General features: G+C 43.8%; 1 protein-coding gene across 1 annotated transcript; it reads right to left on the minus strand.

Moving 5' to 3' along the window:
- Positions 1-4,351: 4,351 nt before the first annotated feature.
- NUP42 (nucleoporin 42) lies at positions 4,352-13,746 on the minus strand. The gene is made up of 7 exons (XM_082193981.1): positions 13,613-13,746; positions 11,675-11,864; positions 10,509-10,603; positions 8,996-9,072; positions 7,732-7,818; positions 6,497-6,581; positions 4,352-6,367 (listed from the first exon to the last, which is right to left on the minus strand). Exons 1-7 carry the CDS (start codon positions 13,722-13,724, stop codon positions 5,736-5,738), a joined length of 1,278 nt encoding a protein of 425 aa, XP_082050107.1. The 5' UTR covers positions 13,725-13,746; the 3' UTR covers positions 4,352-5,735.
- Positions 13,747-13,827: the final 81 nt, after the last annotated feature.

Raw genomic sequence — 13,827 nt, forward strand, 5'->3', positions numbered from 1 at the left:
CGCGGAGAGGAGGCGCATTGTGCGCCCTGACACTCCCCACTGTGGCGGGCGCTGTACTGGCTGTGACGTTGCATGGGGTCGGTGCGTGCGTTAGTCACGCACCGTCCCGACGTCACCTTCCCGGTTTTGCGGCTCCCAGTTTTTCCCCCCTTCGGAAACGGGTCCAAGTGGCTCTTTTTGTCTTAAAGGTTGCAGACCCCTGGCTTATGGTAATGATTTATTTACTGTTTCCAAGATCAGAGGCAACATGCCTCTAGATACCTGTTGCATACCCTCCAACATTTCTCTGATGAAAATATGCATGTCCTATTCAGTAATAAATAAATAAATAATGATAATAATAGTAATAATTTTATTTATTTATATCCCTCCCATCTTTCTGGGTTGCCCCAGCCACGCTGGGCAGCTTCCAACATGTATAAAAACATAATAAAACATTAAACATTTTAAAAAGTTTTCTCATACAAGGCTGCCTTTAGACGTCTTCTAAAGATTGCATAGTTACTTTTCTCCATGGCTTGGGGGGGTCGCATAACTCCATAACCTCCAACACTCCATAATCAAATTAGAAACCGGGATGGCTACTGTAAATCCAGAACTGTCCCTGGAAAATAGGGAAAGTTGGAGGGTCTGCTGTTGCTGGGGACCAAGACTGTTGCATCTTGTTGGCCACCCTGGGAAACATGATAGACCAACAGGGCTCTTACATTCTACACTGAAATGTTCTAAGATTTCTGTGGCATGCTTACCCTACATCTTTGTTAAGGCACAGGCATGGTTCAAATTGCATTGGTTTTACTGTATAAGGCACGCGCCTCATTTGACTTCTTCTGCAACCGTTTTCTATAGTGTAGATGCTACATCTACACACCCAAGACTAAATAAAGCAAGAATGAAAAAAGGGCACATGTCCAAGCATAGGACCCATTCTGCATAATCAGAAGCAATCTAATTACCTTGAGCACATGACAGAGCATATGCTGGAACCACATTTCATGTGATCTGCAAGAATAAAGCAAGAGGTTTTGCAGGGATGTGGCTAAAAGGCTGACAGGAAAGCACTGAGTACACAAAGCAACAAGAACACAGACACTAAATCTTCTCTGGCAACCCTTTTTTGCTGTAGAGCAAGAATGGGGAACATGCAGCCACCCAGATGTTGATGAATTCCAATTCCAGTTCCCATCAGCCCCGGTCCAACATCATCTGGTGGGTCACAGGTTCTCCATCCCTGCTCCAAAGTAATCGCAGTTGTAGGATCAACACCTCTGAAGTTGGTTTTTTTTCTTCCCACCCTTTCACCACCAATCAGCTTGTGTAACTGGGATGTGGCAGTTTGTGTGCAATATAAGAGCAGTTTGGAAATATGAAAGCTGGAAATTGAATATGGCATATTTCTAATTTTGGGGCTGATGTCAGAGGTCTAATTGGGCTACCTATTGAGGCCCACGGCCCTGGCCCAGATTTTCTTCTTCCTTGCTGACATTGCCTCTGGTTTGCTTATCTTCCTTCCAGTCAGCAGAGTCTGAAGGGGGCTAGTTCACTGCACAAAAAGTTTCCAACATGGGGTTGGGCAAGTACGCTGATTGATGAGGGTTCCCATTCCTTAGTTGAGGAACCTTTGCATGATCAACCAGCACTCTTCAGAATCAGCAATAACCTGTACACGTGATATCACACTGGCAGTTTTGTGATGAGAACCTGAACATAGGAAGCTGTCTTACATGGAGGGCTCCTCCACAGTTCCACTGGTCCTACCACTTTCCCCTGATGAAACCTGTTGTTTAGCACAGAATTGGAGCAAGAGTCATTCGGGTTTTCTCTGGATTGACTTCTACTCCAATTTAGCACTAAAGAGCACCTCTCTTCCTTGACATTTGTTACTCAGTGAGGCCAGCACAACTGCTAATATTTTAATCTATCTGGGTTTGTAATGTTCTGCTAGTACAGCTGGGCTTACTCAAAAAGGACCAGGCTATGTTCCTGGAGGTGGGTGATGGTGATGAATGAGACAGGTCCATTCATTGTTCACATTCACTGACCAATTTCGTTCTGGATTGCCTTTTAATAAAGTCTGAAGAATGGAAGGAAATGACGGTAGCAGGTAAGAGAATCCTGGTGACATGTGAGTCAAGGCTTGGGAATGCTAATTAGCCCAGATTAATAAATGCCTTGGGCAGCCTGACCACATGGAACTAAAGTTGTCCTGGCAATGCCATCGTTGGATTTTATTGCCAAGCCTTCTGGAAAGAACTATTTTTATCATACAGATAGGCTAGGCCTGTCAAAGGACATATGCTGGATGAGGCCAATGGCCTACCTAGTCCAGTATCCTGTTCTCAGTGGCCAACCAGTTGCCTACGGGGAGCCTGAAAGCAGGACCTGAGCTCAGCAGCATCAATGGCCTTGCATTTACCCCATCTGCAAGCTTGCCAGCATGGCACTGCCAACGTGCTACAACAGTGCTTAATGCACTTACAGAATCGGCTGCCACCACAAGCTTTGGTATGCCAGCACAAGCACCCCCCCCCAGGTGTAAGCATTGCTTTGGCAAAGTCATAGATCTGGTTGCTGGACTCTAAGAAGCAGATAAGCTTTCTGTTCCACAGTTGTTTTGAAAAGCAATAGGGCACTAGAAGTATCTATTGCACACAGCGGGAATACAAGGGAGAATGCACTGTGGAAGGCAAACCTAATTGCTTTTATTGACAATTACTTTATGACCGAAGGGAAAGGGGCAATTAGACTCCTCATGTCTGTAGTAAAGCATTCCTTGTAGCGTTTTGGATATCAACATTGAGAGGGGGGTATTGATATCTAAATTAATGGCCTGAGTTTATAAATTGCCCTGTGCTTTTATTTCAAGAGGGAACAGCAGCTAAGTAGATCTGCAAAGGATAAAGAGATTAATTAATTACAGTATCGGTCTTTGGGGATTTCCAAAGCTTTTCTGTAAACATGCCTTCAGACAAAAAGGACAGTTTGCTTAAGGCTATGTGGAGTTGGCAAGGAAGGGTGGACTCCTTCAACAAAAGAAGATATAGGCATGCTCTCAAGGCAGCCTAGGGAACCATGAGCTGCATTCTTTTCTGGGCAACCTTCCAGGAACCAGAGGCCAGTGTGGATGGAGCAAGAAATGCTTATGTTCCTTTTGTACAGCAGACAAATATCTACACACACGTACCTATCAGCCCTTAGATCAGAGCAGGAGAACCTTTGGCCCCTTGGACGTTGCTGAATTCCAGCTTCCATCATTTCTGACCATTGGACATGCCAGCTGAGAATGATGGGAGCTGGAGCCCAGCAACATGGGGAGAGCTCTGCGGCTTCCCTAGCCCTGCCTCCCTTAGATGTTCAGGACAGAAGGAGTGCCTGCTAAACTTCAAACCATTCTAAATTTGACCTACATTAGTGAAAAATCAATGACTCTCACATTCTATAATTCAAAGAAAGTAGTGGTCGTAATCACATGAAACTAGTCTGAGACGTGAGGACACATAACAATTTTTCACCTCATTCCTCCCCACTTCCCCCACCCGCAGTAGTTGAAAGCATAGTACTTCCTGTTATTCTGGGTGCCATACTATGGGGTCATTATGGGACGCGGGTGGCGCTGTGGTCTAAACCACTGAGCCTCTTGGGCTTGCCGATTGCAGGGTTGGTGGTTCGAATCCCTGTGACAGGATGAGCTCTTGTTGCTCTGTCCCAGCGCCTGCCAACCTAGCAGTTCAAAAGCACGTCAATGCAAGTAGATAGCCACCACTGCAGCGGGAAGGTAAACGGCATTTCCATGCGCTCTGGCTTCTGTCACAGTGTCCCGTTGTGCCAGAAGCGGTTTAGTCATGTTGGCCACATGACCTGGAAAGCTATGTGTGGACAAACACTGGCTCTCTCGGCCTGAAAGCAAGATGAGTGCCTCAACCCCATAGTCGCCTTTGGACTTAACCGTCCAGGGGTCCTTTACCTATTTACCTTTACTATGGGGTCATGCATTTATATTAAAGGGTCTCTAAACTAGCTGGATAGCTATCTATTAAATTTTCACGATTTTGGCAGCTTTTGCACTGCTCAGCTTTTGACACTGGATGAAAAGGTAAGAGGTGGGGCACCATGTGCGAAGAGAAGAAGGGATCCGAAGTTCAAATTGATCTGCTTGACGACGAGCCTCTCGCATGAAGTTCTGAGTGCAAAAGCGATTGTGTGCACAGACAGGAGATGGTGAGGTGCTTAATCTTTACTATTGTCAATGACTAGCAATTCATTTAGTTGTTTTAGATATTTGTAATCCACCCTTCACCAAAAAGGTCCCAAGGTGGCAGGCATTAAAATTAAAACCATCATTAATCACGAGTAAAATTGAAACAAAAATAATTCAGTGTCATAATCAAATTCAGTACTGGTTTCCGTACCAAAATTTAGCTGATGAGAAAGTGGTTTTTGTTGTCTGGGGCATCAGAATGACCAAACAAAGGCACACATTGCAGTACGCATACAATAAAATAAAATTAAAGTATTTGCATGAATCTGGAGTCCTTATACCTCACAGAAAATGAGGGTAAGCCCAACTGCTATCCGGGAGGAAAGCTAGTTTATGCTATTGTTTGCTTCCTGTGTTGTGCTAAAACAGTCACACACAGAGGAAGGCTTTAGTAGACTAGGTGATAAGAGGATATACTCAGAATTACAGTAAGGCAGAGCACTGTGGTAACAACTGGTCCCAGCGCCAAATCACAGCAGATAGATGTGCTCATTTAAATCAACCAATTACAGCTAGAAAAGCTAAGGCTGAGGACTACTGTGGTACTGAAGCTGTTGAGGCCAGATTATAGCAACAGAAGAGCAAGGAGGAGTTGTGGGTTCTATAACTTTGGTATAGCTGGGGAATAGCTGGTGTGTCCAAAAGGTATGATTTGGGGACTTTAAGGTACCGTATTTTTCGCTCTAGAAGACGCACATTTTCCCCTCCAAAAATTAAGGGGAAATGTGTGTGCATCTTATGGAGTGAATGCAGGCTCCTTGGCTTCAGTGATAGCAATGCGAAGCCTCAGAAGTGCAGTGGGAGCGCTCCCGCCACACTCCGGAGGCTTCAGGTTGCTTTCACTGAAGCCTGGAGCCTGGAGAGCAAGACTCTCCTGGCTTCAGCGGAAGGAACCCGAAGCCTCTGGAGCACAGCGGGAACTCCCGCTGCGCTCCAGAGGCTTCGGGTTGCCTTCACTGAAGGTGAAGGCAATGTGGGAGAGGGAGAGCTGCGCAGCGCCCCTTCAGCGAAGCGAGAGGAGAAATGGAAGGGGCTCTGTTTCTCCTGCCGCTTCACTGAAGGGGTGCTGCGCAGAGAGGAGGAGATTTTTTCCCCTTGTTCTCCCCCTCTAAAACAAGGTGCGTCCTATGGTCGGGTGCGTCCTATAGAGTGAAAAATACGGTGCCTTTTAGATCGTTAGCACAACATTTCATTGCCATAAAATATGGAAGCCAACTCCACCAAAGAAAAGAGCGGCTTGGGTTTCCTACATTTTCAAGTTCATTGCAAAGCTACATTTTGCTATGCAATACTCTCAAGTTAAATATTCATTCTGGAGCCAACAAGTCAAATAGATCACACATTTCTAGAAACAAATGTAACTTCTCTGAAACAATACGGTGAGCTATAGATGAATTTAACTTCCGAAGGATTAAATCAAAGTGTCTCTGATATTCACACACACCGAAAAAGATAGTAAGAACAACCTCAGGCCACGTTACGGATTTAGAAGTGATGCTGGTGGTGGCTTGGAAGGGATTTTTCCGAGTGTGAATTTCTTCGCCTTAAATTGCTCCAGTTCTTCAGCAGACAGTTCCGACTCTGGGGTAAATAACTTTGCAGAGGTGGTGCTGGGAGGGGTTGTGGAAGGGGGCAATGTTGCATTACCCCCAAAGAGACTTGCCGGCTGCCCAAACAGTGTGTTCCCTGAATTCAAAGAAGCGGAAGCAGCAGCTGTTCCAAACACCGAAGCAGATGTGGAGTCTGAGGAGCTGGCAGGAAAAGATTTGCCAAATCCGGGATTCAAAGCAGGGGTAATGGCCGCTGTCCCAAACACCGATGCAGGCGCAGTCTCCGGGGAACTTGCTGGAAAAGGTTTGCCAAACCCTGAAAAACCAGAAGCTCCAAAGCCACCTGGAGTGGTTGTAGCCATTTTAAATGAAAAGGAAGATGACGGTGAAGCGGGTTGATCTCCAAAGCTGACGGCATGGGGCGCAGTGGTGGACGATGCGGTGCCCTGGTTGCTTGTGAGGCTCCCAAACGCAGGTGTGGTTCCAGAGGAGATGCTGCCAAGTTCAGAAGCTGGTTTGAAGGAGAAGGCTTGAGGAGATTTATTATCCACAGGAAAGGCTGCAATTGTCACACAAAGAAAAGCAATAGTTTGCAATAGTAAGGTCAAAGAAACGATAGTAAACCCAGGACTATCGGAACTAAGAATATGCAAACCTCCACCCACCACCAGCCAAAACAAATCCCTACCTGATGATCCAAAAACCGATGCCTGCTGTCCTCCAAACCCAAATGCAGGTGGTGGCTGACTAGCCGTGTTCTTAAATTCAGATATCTTAAAACAATGAGAAGTAGTTCTACATGTTACAGAAGAAAAAAGGTACTATTGCTTCCAATTCAATATAAAATGCATAGTTAGAAGTGAACAAATATTTGATATAGAATAAGCCAACTTACAGTACCATCACTATGATTTCACTTTATTTGTGGTGCGGGTCTACAGCAGGGATGGGGAATCTAAGGTCCTCCAGATGTTGTTGGACAACTCCTCCCACCATCCCCAACTCCTGGCCATACTAGCTGATGCTGAGAGGAGCTGAAGTCCAGCAACACCTGGAAGGCCTGGAAGGTAAATGAACAGAACTCTGTACTATTTCTGTACTGTCATCAGAGGCAGCCCTATTTACATATAACACACTGCAGTAATCTAATCTGGAGGTGACCAAAGCATAGACAACAGAGGTTAGCCTACCCGTGTCCAGATAGGAGCGCAGTTGGGCTGTCAGCCGAACCTGATGGAAGGCACTCTGTGCTGCTGAGGCCACCTGAGCCTCAAGCAACAGCAGAGGATCCAGAGGTTCCCACAAACTACAAGCCAGCTCCTTCCCTTGATTCCCACAAAGGGGGACCCCCACCCTGGTCAGCCCAGGTCTTGATATATCCCCCACTCCTGTGATAAATTGAGCCCAGATGAGTTCTCAGTTGGTCAGCCAGCAGGGGTCAGGGTGGAACAGGCTTCCCTCTGCCAGTCCAAGGTGCAAAAAGGCCGGCTTCCTCAAGAGGAGGAGGAATTCCAGCTGCTGTGTAAGAGTTACCTCCTCCATGGATGGTCTCCGGCTGCTGCTACTTCTGAGAGCAAAGCATCAGTTCTCCAAAACACACACACACACACACACACACACACACACACACACTCCCTCTCTCTCTCTAAAGAACACCTGCCCTCTTAGTAACCTCTTTTTCTGCCTTCTTGAACCCCCTTGGCCACCACCATCTTTCAAGGAAGCAGAGCCAGAAGCTGAACAATGCCAATGAATAACACCCCTTACTCTGGATGTTTATTGTAGAGACAGTATCTTCTATCAACAAATCTGATTTTATTATTGTGAACTGCTTCGCGAAACATGACTGAAGGATTTACAAACGTTGCAAAATAAATCTAAAACTTTAAATGAAGACCTTTTCATTTTCTCTATTACACTCACCAATGCTGCTTTAGTAGATGCATTTATATTCTTCAGCTCAAGCAACCGACTTCTCCACTGGCTTGCTAATTGCTGGACTGAATTGATCTGGAGAAAAAGTGAGATTAGACTGTGTTAGGACCCTGCCAGCAAACCAAGAAGGAATAGAATTTCTGAGCAGCTGCGATTAAAATGTGTTGGCACATTCAGAACCAGAAGGATGTCATTACTACCCCACAATTCAAATGTATATATTTTGGGGGCGGTGGACTTGATTCCAAATCACAGCCATTTACACTAAACAATATTACACCACTAGTAATCACATTCAGCTCTCAACAGTCCAACGCATCATCAGAGATTTACAACCTTTCTTAGATAATGACAGTTTTCTTTCCCAAGCTCTGATAGGAAAATCTTTCATCGCCTACAGAAAGCCACCCAATCTTAAACAAGTCCTCACACACGATAATACAACAACCAGACTTAACATGGACACCGGCACAAGAGCCTGCAATAAATTTAGATGCCAACTTTTCAGCCACATACACCCGGACAACATCATTAGTGGCCCCAATAATATCAAACATACCATCCCAGGCCTATTTAATTGTTCGTCTTCCAACATTATATATGCTATCAAATGCCAACAGTGCCCTTCAGCTCTCTATACTGGGCAAACAGGACAAACCTTACGCCAAAGGATAAATGGACATAAATTTGACATCAGGAATCATAAAACAGAGAAACCAATAGGAGAACACTTCAATCTCACAGGACATTCCATGCAAGATCTTAAAGTAGCTGTCTTATTGCAAAAGAATTTTAGAAATACACTTGAAAAAGAAGTTACAACTCATTACCAAACTAAAAACTATGGAGAGACCTGGTCTGAATACAGATATTGGATTCATGTCCCATTATACATGGTAAAGCTAATTTTCATCATCTATCCCTTTAAAAATCCCTTGCCTTTCCCTGTGGAACCAACTGCCATCATTAACAGTCATCAACAGTTATAAGGTTGGAGCAACCTATGCTTCAGAGTATCTGAAGAAGTGTGTATACACACGAAAGCTCATACCTAGAAAGCTTATATTTAGTTGGTCTTTAAAATGCTACTGGAATTATGGGGGGGGGGAAATGGGGGGGGAGGGAGATTCTTTTAAAGACTGTCTTAAGACAAAAATACTTGATTCTCGTTAAGGGAGTTCTTTTTGGATAATCTTTTAATATTTTTTGTATCTTTCATCTTGTTATTTATTATTAATATGTAGAGACTCACATAATTTTGTACATTGTTGTTTGCTCTGCTATTATAATATTCAAGACGCAACTCTTCTGGCAAGAAGTCTGGAAACCCTGCAGGAAGAGGAACAGTCAAAACCTGGAAAGACAGATAATACTGCTCTTATCCCCAGCTATGAAATCATAGTAAATGCATCCCCCCAACAACTCTCATGTTTGTTGACAAGAGACACTGGCCAAGTATAAAAGCAAATGACAATGGCACCAGAGAATCGATTAATAGCTTTCACCATGCATTGGGATCTTATTTCAAAAGCATGATACTTCAAAAACTCCAGAAGTTACTTCAATACATGGTAAGTAACATATTCTGTGATCTGTGCTACCTTGTACTTTCTTAATTTAGAGCTTATGCCAGCTTGCAAATTAATCATTTATCCATTCAAGACATCGTGTGAAGAAATGCAGTTTCAACTCTACATTTATTCAGGATACAAGCAATGCGTGGTAGGGAGAACTTGTTTAGTCCAGGCATAGGCAAACTTGGCCCTCCAGATATTTTGGGACTACAACTGCCATCATCCCTGGCCACTGGTCCTGTTAGGTAGGGATGATGGGAGTTGTACAATGGTACCTCGGGTTACATATGCTTCAGGTTACATACGCTTCAGGTTACAGACTCTGCTAACCCAGAAATAGTGCTTCAGGTTAAGAACTTTGCTTCAGGATGAGAACAGAAATTGTGCTCCGGTGGCGCGGCAGCAGCGGGAGGCCCCATTAGTGAAAGTGTTGCTCCGGGTTAAGAACAGTTTCAGGTTAAGTACGGACCTCCGGAACGAATTAAGTACTTAACCCGAGGTACCACTGTAGTCCCAAAACATCTGGAGGGCCGACTTTGCCTATGCCCAGTTTAGCCCCTTCTGAGCCTCTCAATTCTCCTTTTCAGGTGCCTTCTACGTCCGTCCTTCCCAAAGCTGGGCTCACTTTTCGAGCCTGGCTGAGTGCTGGGAAAGCAGGAAAGGAAACACTGTCCTGGAGCAGTAATATTAGCAATGAAGACTCAGAGACAGCAAAAGACCAAACAGCCCACTGGTAGATTTTTAATCCTTCTCTATTGCCAATGACACATATACTGTACATACCCCAACTACACACTACTAAAATCATAAAGGAAAAAATGGTTTCAGAACTCTTCTTTCTCTCATGGAGCCTATAACAGTCAGCAACACATAGAGCTGGGTTAAATAATACAAGGAGGCCAAGTTAGCAAATCACATTATTATAAATTGCCCACCTGGTAAAGTAGTTAGATTCTGGTCTTTCAAAAACTCCCACTTTGGTTTAGTTAAATAAATACTAGAATGAATAGAAATTTTAGAACCATTGTCCATACCAAAGCCTCATTTAAAAAGAAAGAAAGATAAAAGACAGTCACCTTTTGTTCACTTATATAAGCACACTTCACATTCTTTGGGATCCAATAACAGTATTCAAGTGAGAAATAAACCTAAGCATGTGTGGGTAATTAAGAGGATTAGGAAAGATTCTACCTGATATATTCGGCTTTTCTTTCATAGGTGAATAGGTGGAAAACATCCATTGTCCTGAAGATTCCCAACTCTCCATGTCTTTCATTATGAGTTCACTGAATAAATGACATTCAAAAGTCATAAGCCAAATGAAACCGAAGATAGCAGTGAAGACCTACTTAAAGCTAGATTCAATGTGTTTTTTAAAAAATACAGAGCCAAGTCAAAGGTTTACTGTGATAAGAAGAAACAGTATATTTTATAAGTGGCTTGCTACAATACTCTTTTTCAGTTTCTAAAATTCATAGAAAACAAGTGGAAAGAGTGGGTGCAAGATCAAATATAAACAGGAAGTACTTGAATAAGCAGGGGAAATCACAAGTGAATGAAAAAAAATTGTTAAGTGATTCAGTGTGAGAAATCCACATCTGCATCATTTGGGGGCACAGATGCCAATCCAGTCTGATGCAGATGGCAATGAAGCAAGAGCTGCATCAGAGCCAAAATTAAACCAATCTGAAACATATTTGTACCAAGTCACATTTTTTAAATAGCTATCAGAACAAAAAATTAGCTACACCAATGAAACATTAACATGATTGAAATTATCTGAAAAGAAACAATTCTTCTCTGTTAATGGGATAGGAATCTTAGGCTAGTCTTTCCCCTTTCTCCTTTCCAAATGCAGTTTATGAAGACAGGACCAAGTGTCAGACTCACATGCTCCTCCCTCCTCCCTCTCCTTGAGTGCCAGCTTTGGCAGTTTGATCTTGTTTAAAGGAAACCAGTTCCCATTACATCTGAAACAGGAAACTCTGGATGAATGTTAACTAAAGCATCATTAAGCCACAGTCTACCACTTCAGACACAGCAGGATTTGCTTTAAACAGGATCAAAGTGCCAATAGCATAAGAAATAAGCATGACCAACACTCATTCAGGCTAATTATGCCCAAACTGGCTCTTAATATTATAAACTTTTATGAGCAAAGGCCACTATGAAGAAAATGTCACAGGCAGGCATTCTGTACACAGTTAATTCTTCTTAACTCCTATTTACCTCACTGGGATATTAATAATTGTGTACATGACTGCAGCCATAGGGTTCAGGTTTGTTTTTTAATTAGCCATTCAATAAAATTTATTTAAAGTCTATTAAAACTTGAGAGATAGGAAATTGCTACTTACAGAAGTTTATCTTCCTCATCCACAATGCCACTATTACCAACATTTTCAGTGGAGTTTAATGCAGCATATCTATTCTGTGAAATGCCAGAATCTCTGTTGTGCCAGCTGGTTGACTTGGAAAAACTGGATGTCTGTACAGGGTTACTGTATCTCTGATTATGTCCACTCCATGCTACTCTTCGACCGGAGCCTTCAGTTGGGAAAGAAAGAGATGTGTTAAGTAAGAGTTATGAGAGACACCAGCTTCACTACTCCTGCTGCCTGTTGAATTTTCACCTGTGGCAGCCTGCAGAAAGTCTCAATATCTAGTATCCTGGGGGGTGACCAATTGCTACACCTGCTCCAGGGTGACCTGGCACAGAGCAAGGCTACATTACGCCAACTGCTACCTAGCTAAGGTTAGGATTGTCTTGTTAGTCTAGACCAGCCTTTCTCAACTTCTGGTCCCCCCCATATGTTTTTGAACTACGAATCCCATCATCCCTGATCACTAGCCATGCTGGCTAGGAATGATGGGAGTTGTAGTCCAAGAACATCCAGGCACCCAAGGTTGTGAAAAGGCTGGTCTAGACGTGCCCTGTTATTTTTATCGGAGGATGGTGGCAGTGGCCGGGGAATACAAGAGAGCCGCAAACAATATGATCACGGCAACACCACTTTCAGCTCAGCCCACTGGGTCAGCCACACCAGGGAGAGAGAGCGGCATTGGCTGCTTCCCTTCCCTCGCTTCCAAGCCACCCTTCGCCAACCCAGTGCCCTCCTGATGTTCTGGACTACAGCTCCCATCAGCCCTAGCCAACACTAGGGTTGCCACCTGTCCAGGATTGTCCCATATTTCAATGTAAAATACTACATCTTGTATTGATACAGTTTTGTCCTGTGTTTTAGGTCTCCTTTCTTTCTCTCAACCCCTCTGCCAAGTTAGGGATCTTCTCCACATGCATGTGTTGGAAAGGTCCTATAGCTAAGCTCTGGGTAGCCATGCACATTTACAAATTTGTGTGTGTGCACGCATGGCAAATTCCAGAGGGCCCATCCTGTTAGGATACCATCAGTGCCAGATTTACGTGTAAGCTAAACAAGCTACAGTGGTACCTTGCAAGACGAATGCCTCGCAAGACGAAAAACGCACAAGACGAAAGAGTTTTCCATTTTTTGAGTCGTTCCGCAAGACGAATTTCCCTATGGGCTTGCTTCACAAGACGAAACGTCTTGCAAGTTCTTGCGAGTTTGTTTCCTTTTTCTTAAAGCCGCTAAGCCGTCAATAGCCGCTAAGCCGCTAATAGCCGTGCTTCGCAAGACGAAAAAACCGCAAGACGAAGAGACTCGCAGAACGGATTAATTTCGTCTTGCGAGGCTGTAGGAATGAAAGAGACTAACAGTTATGTGCAGAAAGAAGACTTCCCTTTACGAGGCACCACTGTATAACTTACAGCCCCATTCTCTTGGGGCCCCCAAAAAATTTGAAGGGAAAAAAACCTGGATGTACATTTCCAACATATAAAATTAAAAACAAACAAAATAAAACCTACATACAGCAGCAGTACTGCATGTTGTGTAGGCTCCTATGACATAAGTAATGTGTCCCACCTGCTTCCTAAAATATCACTGGTTTGCTGTTATTATTTCATGTTATAGCAAGTTTCTAGTGACTAGATTATGAGTCTTCATAAATTGTGTTTCTAAAGGAACTTTTGTTATTGCCAAATGCCAATGTGTTTGCATTATTGGGTTTGTTATGAATAAAAAATAATTTTAAGTTAGAGCTTAATAATTATTTCACTATTAATATACTTAATTGTATTTCAATTCAACAATTACTTTGATAAAATACATATTTTGTTATGTGCAAATGGCTTTAGATACCTATTAGGCCCATAAATTATCATACAGCATATATTCAACACAAAAAACCGCGGGACAGCCTCCCGTTCTTACCCGCGTTGGCTCTGCCGGCGTGTTGGCGCGGGTGCTCGTTCCAGCAGTTGTCTCCGAAGCGGCAGTGGCCCTGCAAGAAGTAGTGGCAGACCTGGCCGGAGTTGCGCGCCATGGCGGAGCTTCCCCGGCGGCAGCTCCCGAAAGCAACTCCTCGAAAGCAAGAATATGAAGAACCGCCGCCGCCGCCGCTGCCTTACGCACGACGGTAGGCTCTG

This window comes from Podarcis vaucheri (genome assembly GCF_965113315.1).
Source record: "Podarcis vaucheri genome assembly, chromosome: 12".
Taxonomy (NCBI): domain Eukaryota; kingdom Metazoa; phylum Chordata; class Lepidosauria; order Squamata; family Lacertidae; genus Podarcis; species Podarcis vaucheri.

Coding starts and splice junctions, on each gene's coding strand:
- NUP42 (XM_082193981.1), bottom strand. CDS start 13,724: ATGGCGCGCAACTCCGGCCAGGTCTGCCACTACTTCTTGCAGGGCCAC. Junction 6,582..7,731: donor CATCTACTAAAGCAGCATTG/GTGAGTGTAATA, acceptor CATTGTTTTAAG/ATATCTGAATTTAAGAACAC. Junction 6,368..6,496: donor ATCGGTTTTTGGATCATCAG/GTAGGGATTTGT, acceptor TGACAATTGCAG/CCTTTCCTGTGGATAATAAA.